This window comes from Magnolia sinica, chromosome 17 (assembly GCF_029962835.1).
Source record: "Magnolia sinica isolate HGM2019 chromosome 17, MsV1, whole genome shotgun sequence".
NCBI lineage: Eukaryota > Viridiplantae > Streptophyta > Magnoliopsida > Magnoliales > Magnoliaceae > Magnolia > Magnolia sinica.
Genome location: NC_080589.1, coordinates 20,124,303 through 20,140,624, shown reverse-complemented (window position 1 = coordinate 20,140,624; position 16,322 = coordinate 20,124,303). Strand labels below are relative to the sequence as shown.

The window sequence follows — 16,322 nt, the reverse complement described above, 5'->3', positions numbered from 1 at the left end:
GTATTACATCTCCACTCTCTCCTGTTTTGTGGCCCAAATGTATTGTGTATCGATCTAATTTTTGTCCCCATACTATATACTTGATGATGGTACATGATGGATGGAGTGGATTTTACTCTAATAACATGGTGGGGCCCGCAGAGTTGGGTGAGATGGTCTACCGTACTGTTTATTGAACCCAGCATAAGAAACTTTCGCTTAAAGGATCCGAAAAAAAAAATTTAACGGTTGGCATTCAATTCCATAAACCGAAGCTCGGGGTCATACTTGAGTCCTAGTTATTGGATGACAGCTCAATGATGGATGGTTCGGATTATAGGATAAAGTAGGGTGGGCCTTTATCATATAATAAGAAAAATATATTTATTTCCTTAAAAAGCATCACCGGGCATTTGGTCTAGTGGCATGATTCTCGCTTAGGGTGCGAGAGGTCCCGAGATCAATTCTCGGAATGCCCCGTTTATTTGTTTTTTTCTTTTTCTGTTTTCAATGAAATAAATCCCCATCCTTGTCGAAGCCCTACCAAGTCAACGGTCTGGATCACCCATCCAGGTAATGATGGCAAGGGGCAGTGGTGGCCGACTCCAACGAAACCAATCTGGCCTATTAGCTTGGTCCATGGACCACGGTTGGATCTTGGGTCATGTATGGCCAGATCAATCTACAGGCTGGGACCATGCATCTAGAATGTAGACCGTTGATTTCAATACTCTATGTGTTTATTCCTTTTTGCTAAGGAGCATTCAATTCAAGTGGGAAATAGTGATTTTATCAATTCATGCTGGGGTGGGGTGGGCCCAGGCCTAGCTATTTTTGGGGTAAGGTTTAGGCTACTGTGCTAGGCCATTACTGGGCTTGGGCTCGCAGGCCTTGTAACTTAAGTAATGGGTTTGGGTCTCAACTAGCCCGAATCAAACCCAACCCATTGCCACCACATATTTTAAATTCTAACAAGTGGGGCCCATTGTTCGTTGATTCAAATCATTGGTTTGTTTCTTGTCACCGTACATGTACCACGCCAGAAAAGAAGTACAAGATCGGTAGATCCCAGCCACCAAATATGGGACTTCTGCCGTTTGAGTGTGGACCCTGTATTTCTCTTTTTGACCGTCCATCTGTAGGCCCCAAATAAAAAGGGTTAAGATTGTTCCTTTGAGGAATTTTGGTTGCACAATCCATCCACACTGAGGCACAACAAACCAATGGTCTAGATTACAACACCATGGGCCCCATTTGTAACATACATATATATATATATATATATAAGGAAATAAAATAAAGTAAGGGGGCATTCCGAGAATCGAACTCGGGACCTCTCGCACCCAAAGCGAGAATCATACCACTAGACCAAATGCCCACTTGTGTATAAATAAGATTTCTAAATATATTAGATATATATCTCAATACAAGCTTTTAACCGTTAATTTTCGGTTGAAGATCTACGCTTTTTGGCTTTCCACCGTATGGTAGATCATACAATACAATACGGATTAGGTGCTACCCAAGTAACATATTAGTGGGTGTTACCCTGAGCGTGTGAGGCTCACCTTGATGATTTTGTTGTATATCCATGCCGTCCATCCATTTTAGCTCATTTTAGCACATGATCCCAAAACTTGAACAGATGTGAATATCAGGTGGGCCACACACCACTGTAAACAGTGGTTAATGACCATTAAAAACTTTTTGTGGGCCACAAGTTTTGGATCAATCTGATCTTTGTATTGTACCTTCATCCAAGCATTATCAACGGGTTGGATGGTAAATCAACATTATGGTGGACCCTAGGAAGGTTTTAGGAAGTTTTTAACGGTGACCGTTCAATCACCACAGGTTCACGAGTAGATAGATTTTTTACCCTTGGCGATGGACCCAGATTGGATACTACCCCCAGCAGTACCCAGGTAGAGCCTAGAGACGGATGGTCCTGTCAGGGGTTATGTGGGGCCCACATGGCTACATAAATGATGCTAGCACGTCCTTGTTCAAACAGCTACATTCCACCTCCTTTTTTTTCCTTTAAATTCTTCCGGATCCATATCTATTTGTATTACAAGACAATTAACACTTGCTGAAAACAGTACTATTTTACCAACTACGCAAGCACAATGTTGGCATGCCAAACATTGCTTATGCCATTAGTGTTATGATTGAACGGTCAAGATCATCCAACTGAAGTGATTTTTTTGGGAGGGAGGAAGAATTAAAGGTGGGACCCACTTAATAAAAGAACCAGCTCCATAATCAGAATGTTTCTTAATTAATATTGACAATCCATTTCTCTAGCTAATAAGCAAATCTTATCGTCCAATCAAAGTGATTTTTTAGGACGGGCAACCATAAGTGGTGGCCCGTAATGGATGACAAAGATCCATGATTGGTCATTTTGTCGTATAATCGCTTGGGCCAACCGCTTATGTAGCCAACGAATTCAGTTAGGATCATCAAATAAAAGTGATTTTTACATAACAATTTGATAAGATGGCCATCGTTGGTGAGACTACACCAATGAATGGTCATGAACTCATGATCTATGGCTAAAGTCTCATCACATCACCATGTGCCCACCTGATGGAAACCTCAGTTTTCTCAGCGTCTGTCTTCATGGTTCCAGGATTACTATGAATTCTGATACCAAATAGGGCCTTAATCTTAGAGTTTTGTCTCTATACTATGCATAACACGGGCACCTTCTCGACATTTTTTATCCTATAATGATTTTTGTGGAAGACATTTTAAATGAAGTCGGGATATTTTTGAAAGTCGAAAGGAATATTTTCGAAAGTAAAAATATATAATTGTTTTTGACAAAGATCCATGATTGGTCATTAGCTCACCCTAATGCAACAACTATCCATTTTCATTTCCATCAACTAAATGTTGATCAGATAGATGTGAAACAGCCCGACCTCACCGAAATTCGATTGCTTTTCTAATGACTGATTGCACCAGCAGTTGGGTGCAACTGATTACATCAGATCATTCCTCAGAAAAAGAAATCCTAACAGCCTGTTTGGGTGTCACTTAAAAACGATTTCATTTTATTTTAGTTAAATCATAGTTATGTATTAGATATCACTTTAATTGAATCCTAACCATTCTTTTTGGTAAGGATTGGGAGTAATCTGCATCACCAACAATCATGGTCTCTGATTCCTAATAACGACTGAACAAAGTGAGCTAAAACTCATTTTAAGTGGGGCACCAAACAGGCCCGAAACAATTCAACCGTTTCTAGCACACTGATGGTCGGGTAAGTAACAATCAAGGCAACAAAAAAGGTATGAAATGCCAAAAACAGATCTCCATGAGATCATCACAACCCAATTGTATCAACAGTTTCATCTGGACAACTGAATTCAGTTGTGAATATTCAGCTCAAACAATTGAGGAAATGACCAAATCGTAATTGCCACGCCCTCCATATGGAGGAAGAAAACCTCAAATTCCATTAATTCTTCTGTTTGAAAAGAATGGAAAAAAAAATAATAAAATAAAATAAAATAAATCAAATGGCAATTATGCTACCAGAGCTAACCTACCAAACATGCAAGAGGGCTGATGTTCTCAACTCCTGCAGCTAGAGCTGGGCACGGGACGGCTCGACTCGCCTAAGTCGACTCGTCCGACTCGTTTTGACCTAACTTGACTCGAACATAATGGGTGAGTCAGTTTGAACTGAGTAGGCTTTGCCTAATCCGAACTCAAACCGATTCAAGTTCGAGTTACTGATACTCAACTCGGATTCAGGTATATATATATAATAATAATAAATAAATAAATAAAAACCCTAGTTTTTAAGTATCTCTAACATTATACGCCCCACCCTACCCCACCCCAACACGATCTCTATCTTCCTCTCTCATCCTCCATCTCTTCCAAGCCTGACAACCACCCACCACCATCAACACCCTCCTCTCTCTCCTCTCCACTCCCTCCCACCCTCCTCTTCCAAGCCTGAAGCCACCCATCACCATCACCACCCTCCTCTCTCCACTTCTTCTCTCGATCCAAATCGGTGCCAACTCGAACCAACTCAGTACTTTTTACCAGGTCGGACTTAGTCCGGATTGGTCCAGGCCAAACCCAAATTCGGATCGGTTCAGGCATGCTGGATTCAGTACCGAGTCGAGTTGAGTTCAGGTAAGGCTTATTTCAAAACCAGATCGAGTTGGGTCAGCCCTAACTCAGTTTGACTCAACTCGATGCCCAGCTCTACTTGCAGCACTTAATAGGTCTGGTTGCCCAAGACCGCCAGAGCTAACCTGCCAAGAACGGAACGAAAACACCACACGAAAAAGCTCACATTCTTCTCCTTTTTTAGAGGCAACCAACGGTTCCGAACCCTTACGAAAAAACCCTAACCCCACCCTTAGACATCGCTGTTCTGGATGGCTTCTAGCACATTCTAGGCCGTATGGCAGGAAGGAGTTATTGGATCCTACACATCAACAATAACACGCCGTTTGCCAATCCAAGAGGATTACTCACACATATATGGCCATTGTTTGGTAATCCAAACCATCGATCAAATAGGTCCCACTGTGGATGGATGATGCCCCCAAACAATAAAAAAAAAAAATCTCACAGATTAGAATATCGCACCCTTTTCTGTTAAATGTAAACCACCGTCTGTTCTTCATAGCCATCAATTTGCAAACTACTAATTGAAGTACCAGGATCTTGAAACTGGAAAGATTATCAAGGCCTGGGCGTACCGTCTACAACAGTGCCCACCAAATCAACAGTACTGATGATCCCCACCGGTATCCAATCCTGCAAGTGAGCAAATTGTACATTTGTTGATGCAGACAACTCCTTTGTCATTTGCCTTGTTAAGGCACCGATTGGTGTATTAGCAGTCTGTATGAAAACCAACACCCAAGCCCCTTCAAGGAAGGGCATGAAACAAGCCCGTATCCGATAGTTCAATCAGCCATAAGAAACAAAGATGAATCCCAAGTCAGAAAGCATCTCAAATCATCTTGCTGTAGCATGCACCAAGCACAAGCGGGGTTTTGATCATCTAATGCTTCAATGCACAATCAGGCATACCGCCAACTGTGGCAGGCCACACGAAAAAATCCACAACACTATAAGCTGAGGTTTCCTAAAATGAGAACTCAGTTACCATTGACATAGCATTTAAATATGCACACAACGAGGAACTATTTCAGTAAAGATTCAAGTAGGAAAGATTAGCAAAGTTCACCTTGTCAAGTCGGCAAATGCCAGCCTGTCCACTGTTTGTTGCCTAAAAATTCCAAACTGCACATACACATCAGACACCTAAAATAAGGATAAAAACAGCAAGAGAAAATACATATCGGAAAATTGATATGCCTGTCTAATGATTAAAGATCTACAAATATTCCATCTCTCAACCAATGAGCAACCCATTCGAAATGGATCGGAATCCAATGAACAGCCAACCGTCATGCCACTGCCTCGTCTACTTGAAACCTCCAAACTCGAAAGTAATGACAGTGGACAAACCCCCGTTTCAGAAATAGCTCACTGGAATTCACAGAAAGATGATTTGATGGAATATGCATGGATTTGAGGATGTCAGAGATTGGGATGCAAAAGACAAGCAAGTAATCCATTTCAAAATTCTACGCATATTTTCCATTTTCCCATGTGCAGGGTCACCGGCTCCCACAAACTTCAGGCTACAAAGGGGTTTCACAGACGTGGTTGGCAAGTTAGACAATACTAACCACACACCATGTCAGCTTGAAGTCGAACAAAATAGGGAAGTAGGCATTGCTGCAGGGTCGAGTTCCCAATAGCCTCGCAGCTTGCCGCCGCCTTCATCTTTAAGCATGATGGCAGGAACCCGATGGGAAAACCTCAGCAGTTCATTCCGCTGTATGACCATCGTGGTGCCAGCTCCTTTGAATACAGTTTTAAAACCATCCACCATTTCCAAAACCAAAACTTTAAATACAGAGCCAGCATCTTCAACAACTTCGACCATGTCATATTTGTTCTTCAGAGTTGTACGAGTCCATTGAGCACTCCAATGCTTGTATACTGCCCAAACCTCGCCTTTCCTTGGGTAGATATCATATCTCCTCCACTTAGACACGTACTCTGCTTCTACCCGGTGAGAGAATGCTTGCGTTGAATCAAAGACTTCGGTTCCCCCAGGCCTGTATCTTCCACAGGTAATGGGCAGGTCCTTCTTGGACCACCGGGTTTCCTCCAACGTCGAGGGACAGGCTTCAAGCCATGTTGCATGCACTTGGAAATCATCTGATTCTACTTCCTTTATCTTAGCATAGTACTTAGGCATGCCATCATCTTCTTTACTATAGAGAGCCCAGACATCACCCACTTCAAACTTATCTTCGGATTTATCTGTTTCAAATACATGGAATTCTGCATCGGGGTATTCAAAGTCCACTGGAGACGTTGGAGGACTGCAACTGTGGTTTTCAGCAGAATCAACAGAAGTGGTTTGCCCAGCATCTAAATGCTTCCCTTTCTCATCAGCCACGGATTTAGTAGAATTTTCTTCACGACATCTGTCATCAGGAAAGCCATCCTGATTCCCCATCTCAACATCTGAATGCTTCCCTGACTCAGCTGCATGGTGACTTGTAGTTGCTTGGTTGGCCTTCTTTTCACGAAGCCCATTCCTTTCCCTAGGAGAACGACGTATAATGTCCGGATTCTCCTTTTCCTGGGCATTCTTCTCATTCACCTTCGTGCTCTCAGGTGTCTTGCACTTCACATGCCTGGCTACTGGTGTACAGTTGGCTCTGGTATCCAAGCCATCGCTGTCCGCTGCCATATAGTTGGAGACCTTGGAAGGTTTGGGAAGTGCAACCTCTTCAATGTCCCTAGGCACTGAAGCTGGATCGAGTTCAAATGACCCTTTAGGGACATCTTCTCTTTCATCTCCCATCATTCCATGATGGGGAATCCTGTGAGAAAACCTGAGTATTTCATGTGGAGGTATTTGAAAGGAGTTGATCTCCTTATTTGATGCTTTCTGGAAAAGGCTTATGAATCCTTTCAACTTAACCAAGTATGCAACTTCAACGCCAGCCTGCTCAGAATAATCACAAAGGACTTCTACAATTTCATATTCATATTGTCTGTGCGAATTAGGATCAGAACTCCATCCAATATCCCAGCCCTTGAAGAGAGCCCAAATATCACCCTTTCTGGGATATATCTTGTAATTACCCCTACCTGCAAGTTTCTCACAAGAAGCCAAATGGGAGAACATAGCAAGTTCTGCGTCTTCGGTTCCCCCAGTTTTGAAATAGCCACAGGCATAGGGCAATTCCTCTTCAACCCAATCACAACTAACTTGGTCTCTGGGATTGGCTTCAAGCCATGTGATTTGCACCTTCAACTTTGTTGTGTAGATCCTCCTAATCCAAGCATAGAATCTTGGCATGCCTTCTGAGTCATCATAACTTGCCCATATCTGATTGACTTCAAAACGGCCTAGCTCTCTCTCTTTGTCGAAATCATAGAATTCTGGTTCGGGGTAGTCAATGACCTCTGGTTCTAATTTGGCCTTGGGGCTCGAAGCCTTTTGTTCTTTTCCATTTGGTAAGCTTTCTTCAAGAGGCACGTTTTCCTGTTCTTCCTCATTTTCAGAAGCTACAGTCTCTGTGGTCTTATTAGCACCTCCTTTTGAAAATGCTTCATCACTCTGATCATTTGTACTGCCAGACTCTCCTCTTCCCCTCGACCTTTTTGAGTTCGGAGGCTTCCCAAAACCGTCATCGTCACTTCCATTTTCTTCATAAATAACATTTTGCTTTTCCCTCCCAGACCTCCGTGGATAACGGCTACTGGTAATATCGGCATCTTCTTCCATGTCTTCAACTTCAACGCCATTTCTATCACTATCACAGCTCTTGCTGGATTCCATTACCGTCTTTCTTTCCCTCTTCCGGTTCACATTTCCAGAAGGTTTCACCCTCTCCGCTCTCTTATTCACTTCCTCAGGCTTCTGTGCACCAGACCTGCCCCTTCTTCTTGCATTCCCATCTTTTGCTACATTGCCTTGAGACCGTCCACCAACCTGGGCACCAGTTCCTGTTTCTGCAAAGGGTTTTGATGCTGCGGAGCCTCCACTGACATTTCCCTGAAATCCTGTGCCACATTGCTGTCTTGCTGTCTGACCGGCCTGAGGAACTGCAGAGCAATTCGCTGCACCTCCTGTGTTAGCTCCTGATGAACCTTGGGATTCCGTGTCATATGCAATAAATGGCTTCAAACAATTCTGACACCGTAGAGCTCGATTCATGATAGTTCTGTAATATTGGTACTTTATACTACAAAACGGGCAGGCTGTCCAGAAAGTGGGAGGAGCTTGTGGTTGCTGCTGATGCACTTGATTTGAGCCTGGAAACTGTGAAGAGGCATGATTCATAAAATTGTTTTGATTGACAGGGGGTTTCTTAGCACAAGAATTCCTATTCTGCTGTTGAGGAGCCTGCCTGGGTACACTGGTTCTGGTGTTGGCTCTTCTCTTTATGTCATATAGATACCGTTTTGCTTGGTCAGTAAGCATCCTATGTGCTTCACCAATCAGCTTAAATGCAGACTCCGCACCAGCAAACTTATTCTTATCAGGATGAAGTACAAGAGCAAGCTTTCGGTACTGCTTCTTGATGGACACTTCATCTGCCGACTGTTCTACTTGAAGAATCCCATACCAATCCATCTCAGACCCACACACATTGAGCTCGGCGGAGATATGCACTTCACAGACGGTTAGCATCTGAGATATATTCTCAAGAGCCGGATAAAGCCGTTGGGCCTTGAGGGCAATCTTTTGAGCACCTGCAAAATCCTTGTTTTGCATCTTCTTTTCAGCAATGTCCTTGGCTCTGATAGCCTCTTCCTTGTTACACTCCATCTCTGTTCCAAAATCAAAGAAATATCTGACTCTGATTTTCTCATATGAAGAGCATACACCCAAAAAGGCTGTCCCCCTTACACTCCATGATTGTGTCGCCCATAAACCAGATGTCAAAGACAAATAAATGACCTGTCTTTATCTTCCCAAAAAAATGGTATTCTCCTCTGACAGAGGATAGAAACAGCTGAAAATCAAAGACCCAGAATTTTAACTCAGTATCCATAAAAGCCCAATATTGCAAATTACATTCCATTAGATCAAACACACCTTTGAACACGTACACAAAAACATGCGCAAAAACATACACATATTTGAATTATACTGCTGATGAGTTATCTGGGAAATAAAAGAATCAAAGAAACTACAGAAAAAAGGAAGTCAAATCAATGTTCGAAATATCGGTATCGTGTTACGTATCGCACCCTTGGGATACAGATACGTATCGGTTATCACGTGGGATATATCGGTTGTATCGTGTAATGTATTGTTGTTGTTGGAAACATGGGGAAACATTGGGAAATTGGTCGAATTTTTAAATGAAACTTCAGTGATTGTTAAAAAAGACATCAATACACAGTTATAAATCAAAACATTGCAAAAAACAAGTGCATATAATAGGTTTTCTTTGTATGGAGTCATAATCCATTCACTGCCTAACTGAATTGATGCAAGTATATTCAAAGTCTATTAATATAATTTATAAATGTATGAAGACGTGTGGAAACACAAGCGATACATTCAAAAGAAAAAGATGAATCACTAGATCAGGATACATACATGTTTGATTTTATGTTTGGACATAGATTGCAACCAATTTGCAAGACATTGAGAAATTTTGATTTTTTTTTGTTTGTTTTTTTTTCAATTTTCCGCAACTTAGCCCATCTCCTCCAAATCTCAAAATTAAAGCTCCCAATCCATGATTTTTCATGATTTGTAACAATTTGACACTTATTTAACATGATTTGCATTAAATTTTTATAATAATAATAAAAAAAAGAAGAAGATCACAATCGAAAATGCTCTCCGGATCGAACATGTGGGATATATCTCACTACTTGTATGTTTCGTATCGCACGGGTGGGATACAAGATATATAGTGGGATATATCGGTCGAACTTGTCGATACTTAAAACACAGGTCCTAATTACTATGATTTCGCATGTTAGTGGATACAAAAGAAAAAATATAGTTAAAGCAATTGAATTTTCCGAACATAAATCAACAAGCGATAATTTATGAGGTGCTGTTTGGATCGACGCCTAATTCGTGAATTTGGCAATCTTTTTAATTGCCAAATTTATGAAATGTGCTGCTGAGGTTCTTGGACAACCCATTTTACCGGATTCATGAATTAGGTAATTAGCAAAATGAGCTTAATTCATTAAGTGTGCAATTAGGCGAGGAAAGGATACAATTACGGGGTTGGGATGTTGACAAAAGTGAAGAAGGTGGATCCAAAAGTACATTAGATCGGCTAGATTCTCTGTTCTGGTTAACGGGCCCCCCAAAAGCTTTTTCAAGGTGTTGAGAGGTCATCGGCAGGGATCTCATCTTTCCCCATTTTTGTTTGGTGGTTGCAAACTTGCAAAAGCCTTTACCAAGATGTTGGATGGAGGCATGTCAACTGGGCTTATCCATGGGTTTATAGTGGCAAATGTGGGCATTCAGATCTCTCACCTCTAGTTTACCGATGATATCATATTGTTTTGCGATGCTGACAAAGTCATGGGGACAACTTGAGGAAGATAGTGAAATTTTTCGAGGTGGTATTGGGGCTAAAAGTTAACATCCTTAAGAACGAAATGTTGGTTTTTGGATTATCCAAGGAAGAAGTGGGAAGTCTGGTGGAGGTGTGGGATCATTTCCTTTATCGTATCTTGGCCTTCCCCTTTGTATCGACAAATAAGCAAAACATCTTTGGGACAATGTGATCGAAAGAGTTGAGAGGAAGCTATCGAGATGGAAGAGCTGACATCTATCCTTGAGCAAGAGACTGACATTATTTTAAAAAAAAATAATAATAAATAAAAAAATAAAAAAAATAAATTGTAGCAAGGTTCCAACACAAGTCACAAGTTCCACCTACTAAAATGGGAAGAATGTACAAGCCATTTGGAGACGCGATGAATCATGCGTTACGAGGCAAATGGTTGTGGAGATTCGACACGAACGAAGGGAATTTGTGGCGAAAGGTTATTGCATCTAACTACAAGGTAAAAGAAGGGGGTTGGTTAAGGCATCCTCAGTGTTTTAAATAGCGGTAGCGTGATGCGTAGCGCTCAGCCCTCTATAGCGTGTAGCGTAAGCTACACAATACTTCTATTTTTTAATTTAAAAATAGGACAAATGTAATAAAGAGTGAAAAAAGGGAAAAAATATAAAAATGCCTAAAAGATGATTCATTTTATCAACTATAAGCATGTTCAAAAAAGTCATTAGTTATCATTTATCAAAAGCCAATCCACATATATAAGCCATATCAAATAATTATCACATTAACAACTTTCTAAGCAAACCACTTTAATAAATAATGTCTAATTGAAACCACAAGTCACAATTATGAAAAGAAATAAAAATCTCATAGGTTAAAAGTATCAAGTATAATACTAGTGTCACATTCCTCAACATCAGAAACAAAGAAAACGTGAAAAAATAAAATAAAATAAAATAGTAAAAAAATGCATTGTAGCTTACACTACGGACGTTACGCGCTACGTAGTTGTAGCGTACGCTACAGGGGATTCACGCCATTTGGGACGCTACGTAGCTACGACCATGCTACGCTACGGGTGCTATTTGAAACACTGGGCATCCTTGATATATAAGGTCTCGAGATTGTGCAAACCAGTTGCCCAGGTGACTGATAAGCATAAAGATGGGGTATATAGTGTTCACCCATCCAAAGCCTGAGGCTTAAGCCATATACAAAATGTCCTGTTGCGGTAACAATGGGCGTAACAGTGAAAATGTTGTATCAGGTTGTCTGATGAATTTGATGAATTTGATAACCTAGGATTGGCTGCAAATCTTTTAATATAATTATCTAACTATATAATATCAATATGAATTTATTAGAATGAATGTAATACCAAAATATCTGATATTTGTCGGTATTGGTGGATTACATACCTTAGTACTCGCGTACATTGTATTTCAACATACAAAGTCTAGGGACTTTTGTCTCCTATTATGTAATCCATGTATCTAACAATTTAATATCATTTTCACAAATAAATCTTAAGAAAAAAATGAAAATTATATTCAGGTAAATAGTGTTGCCAATTGGTAGCTGATATGGCAAACCGTTTGATGCCCCAAATGCAATCTATTAGCACCTATCCCACCAATGGACTGGTGGACATTTATTGAAAGTGAAGAATGAAAACTATCAAATGGTCCTATTTCAAAAAATAAGTGTTTGAATGTAGCATAAGTAGTAGATTTTTATTTAGGGTTGTACTTGGTTACACCAAATATCATAAAATTTTATGATATTTTGCACCAAATTAGTCAAATGTATAATGAAATTTGGTGTGACAAATTCGTTTATTTATTATTATTTTTTTGGTGCAACCAAACACAACTTAAAATAATAGGAAAATAGGTAAAGATTAAATATAAAGGTAAAGAAAGAGCAATCTAACTGATTTAATTCTATTACTTACATTATTTTACTAAAATTCAAAAGATTAACTATTTCTTATTTTTTTTAAAACAAAAAAATGTAACAAATAATTGAAACCATTAATTGATTTTTAATGTTCTGGTGAAAAATAACTTGTAGTGTAAGCTATGTAGCGCATACCATAAGCTATATAGCATGCAGCATATGTAAATTTAGCATGTAATGCAGGTTACACATGATTTGAGCTATTTTCATAAGCTTTGAGGCATTAAGGCTAAACTACACCATGTAGCGAAAGCAACAAGCTATATAGAGAAGCTAATTTAAAACACTAATTGCGATATTTTGTGCGATACAAGAGAATTAATAACTCGTGTGTATCGTATTGGCCACATGCAATATTGATGGTATCGGCCTATCGATATTTAAATCACTGGCTACCATGATGATCTTGACCATTTGTTTTTTACTTTTTTAAAAATTTAAATCTCCATTTTGATTATCATAGATCATATAGTTGGCTTATCTGATCAAAGTGATCTCAAGATGGATGGTCCAAATTTGAAGTTGGACCATTTTCACTAGAAATGGTCTGAACCATCCATTTTTATTATCCAACCAGATGTTTGAATCAACCAATTAAAGTAATTGTTGCGAGATAACGACAGTCTAAGGTGGGTACAATTGATGATTTGTCTTGATTAATCACTAGCCCATTTTGTTATGATTGATCCAGCCTTATATTTTACAGAAATTAACCGGTTGCTAAAAATTTCCTTATCAAAATGACTCCCGAGAGAATAGAAATCCAATGTGGGGCGCATGTGACAAAGGAAGCATACCAGATGACTCAATTATAAACAACATGATCTGTTTGTTTCATTGTTCCTCATTCAGATGATTATGATTGTTCAATCAAAATGATTCTTCAAGGGCATGACAATACATTGTGGGACCCAATATTTTCAATATCAACAATATCGTCCAATACATCCTGTGATATATCATGTATCCCACCTACAATATGAAACACATAAGTAGTGCCGATATATCCCACAAGTTCAATCTGGTGATTTTTTTTTATTTTTGATCCTTTTTTCTATAAATCATATTAATTAGCATCACTTCGTTACAATTCCATGATTCTTCATATTTTGCATGAAAAATCATACATTTGGAGCTTCAATTTTGAGATTTAAGGGAGATGGGCCGAATTGCGAAAAATTAGAAACAATCAAAATCTCCCAATTTCTCACAAATCGGTTGCAATCTATGTACAAACCAGTGTTTCAAATAGCGCCCGTAGCGTAGCGGTAGCGTACGCTACGTAGCGTAGTGTGGCCGTAGCGCTACATAGCGTCCCAAATAGCGTAAATCCCCTGTAGCGCACGCTACAAGGGTCGTAGCGTACGCTACAGCTACGTAGCGCGTAGCGTCCGTAGCGTAAGCTACAATCTATTTTTTTACTATTTTAGTTTTTTTATTATTTTTTCACGTTTTCTTTGTTTCTAATGTTGAGCAATGTGACACTTGTATTGTACTTGATACTTTTAACCCATGGGATTTTTATTTCTTTTCATAATTGTGACTTGTGGTTTCAATTAGACATTATTAATTAAAGTGGTTTACTTAGGAAGTTGTTGATGTGATAATTATTTGATTTAGCTTATATATGTGGATTGGCTTTTGATAAATGATAACTAATAACTTTTTTGAACATGCTTATAATTGATAAAATGAATCATCTTTTAGGCATTTTTATATTTTTTTTCCCTTTTTTTCCACTATTTATTATATTTATCCTATTTTTAAATTAAAAAATAGAAATATCGTGTAGCTTACGCTACACGCTACGTATTTACGCTACACGCTATAGAGGGCTGAGCGCTACGCATCACGCTACCGCTATTTAAAACACTGCTACAAACACAGAAACAAACATGCATGTAACCTGATCCAGTGATTCTCAGTAATTTGGGGATTTTTTGGAAAACAAAATTATTTTCTAATTAAAAATGTTTAAAATATATTATTATTTTTTCGAAATCCCATTTCGATCAGCGGTCAATTTGTCTCACTTCGAAGTATTCGGGAGTGTTTGATGAAATCATCATCTCACATACGCTCTAATTTTAGGATTTGGGGAAGATGGGTTGATTTGCAGAAAATTGAAGAAAATAATTTTTTTCCAAAATTTTCCCAAATGTTAGAGGGCGTCTTCACTAGTATCATTCTACTATAACCTATGCATAGTAATGTCAAGTTATGGAGCAACGATACTATGCCCAGCCCCATCAAGATGGAGATGATGATTTTGGGCCATCGCATAACTCTATGCGGGTCTGAGCCATGGACACATTCTTCACAGGTATATTTCTAATTTTCTACTGCTTTTGCTTTTGAATGTATTGCTTGTGTTTCCACTTTCCATACATGTCTTCTTACCTTTATAAATTACATGAATAGAGTTTGAATATAATTGCATCAGTTCAATCATACATCAAATAGATTAGGACCCCATACAAATGAAAAATCTTATGTGCACTTGTTTTTTTTTTTTGTTTTTTTTTGTGATGTTTTGATTTCTAAGTGTAGTAGTGCCTTTTTTAGCAATCCCTAAAGTTTCATTGAAAAATTCGACCAATTTTCCAATGTTTCCCAACAACAGCGATGCATTACGCAATACAACCAATATATCCCATGTGATAACTGTTATACATCCATATCCCAAAGGTGCGATACATTATGTGATAACAACATAGAAAACATTGGGGGGACCAACATGATGAATATTTCACATTGGGTATTTGCCTTATGTCGTTATATTCAATAGGATGATACCATTTGATGGTCAATGATGTGATTATGATCACCAAATCAAAGTGATAATACAGAACCACGTTCAATCAAAGTTGGGTCCCGCATAATGGCTCAAATCCATTATTAAACAATGTGTATGGTGATTGATATAGGCAATCAGTTTTTTTTTTTTATAACCATCGACTAGATGGACTGGATCATCCAATCAAAGTGACTCTTCAAGGACATGAGAAATTGATGTGGAGCTCTCTTAAAATGTAAATTTGCTATTAAATCATGATTTGACAAGAAGACCAGAGAAAAAAAAATATTATTATTATTAATTATAAAATTCCAATTTTCATAAAGATAACAAATTATCAATCAATGAATTGCCTAATTCACGAAGTAACAAATTTTATGCATGGAAACACTTGTAAGCATTTACAGTGTCCAAAAGTCACTATAGACAAGCATTCTACATAGAAATTACCAAGCCATAATTCACTATTTGATGCAATTACCTAAACATTTACATAAAGTGTATAGAAGTGACCACAGACAAGCAATCTAAATAGAAATTATCAAGCCATAATTCACTAGTTGATGCAATCCAATATCAAATTAGTAAGATTCGATGCCAGAATTGCAAAAAATGGACAGAGAATACACCCACGAGAATATTGGAGTAGAAGATAATAAACAACTTTATCAAAATTGAAGCTTCTTTCTTACAAATACCTGACCTCGGAAAGCACCCAAAAAAATGTGGTGCCTCTACCCATCTAGAACAACCCCTTTTATAGAACCTAAAAGACACCCTCAAACTCCTATGGATCTTTAATTAAGATATTTCAAAAATTACATTGATTTCAAATCTATCCAAGATAGCAACAACTCTACCTACAAAGATTTGGACAATTAGTAATGGCCTAGAAATAGCAAAAGTAAATCCAGAGAGATATTCTGAGAATCATCAGAGAATCTGCAATCAACAACCAT

The 16,322-nt window shown here is 38.8% G+C and overlaps 1 protein-coding gene and 2 non-coding genes across 4 annotated transcripts in view; 1 reads left to right on the top strand and 2 right to left on the bottom strand.

Moving 5' to 3' along the window:
- The first annotated feature begins 386 nt into the window (after window positions 1–386).
- On the top strand, window positions 387–458 carry TRNAP-AGG (transfer RNA proline (anticodon AGG)). Its single transcript has one exon. It is a non-coding gene; the product is annotated as a tRNA-Pro (tRNA).
- Window positions 459–1,285: 827 nt separating this feature from the next.
- Window positions 1,286–1,357, bottom strand: TRNAP-UGG (transfer RNA proline (anticodon UGG)). Its single transcript has one exon. It is a non-coding gene; the product is annotated as a tRNA-Pro (tRNA).
- A 3,795-nt stretch (window positions 1,358–5,152) lies between these two features.
- The window catches only part of LOC131231131 (uncharacterized), a 50,078-nt gene continuing 38,908 nt past the window's right edge, over window positions 5,153–16,322 (bottom strand). The window contains exon 2 of one of the 2 annotated variants that reach the window (XM_058227223.1): window positions 5,153–9,077. In XM_058227223.1, coding sequence (XP_058083206.1) covers window positions 5,732–8,890 — 3,159 coding nt within the window. In that variant the 5' untranslated portion in view covers window positions 8,891–9,077 and the 3' untranslated portion in view covers window positions 5,153–5,731. The remainder of the gene's footprint in view (window positions 9,078–16,322) is intronic. The other variant, XM_058227222.1, reaches the window with a different exon arrangement.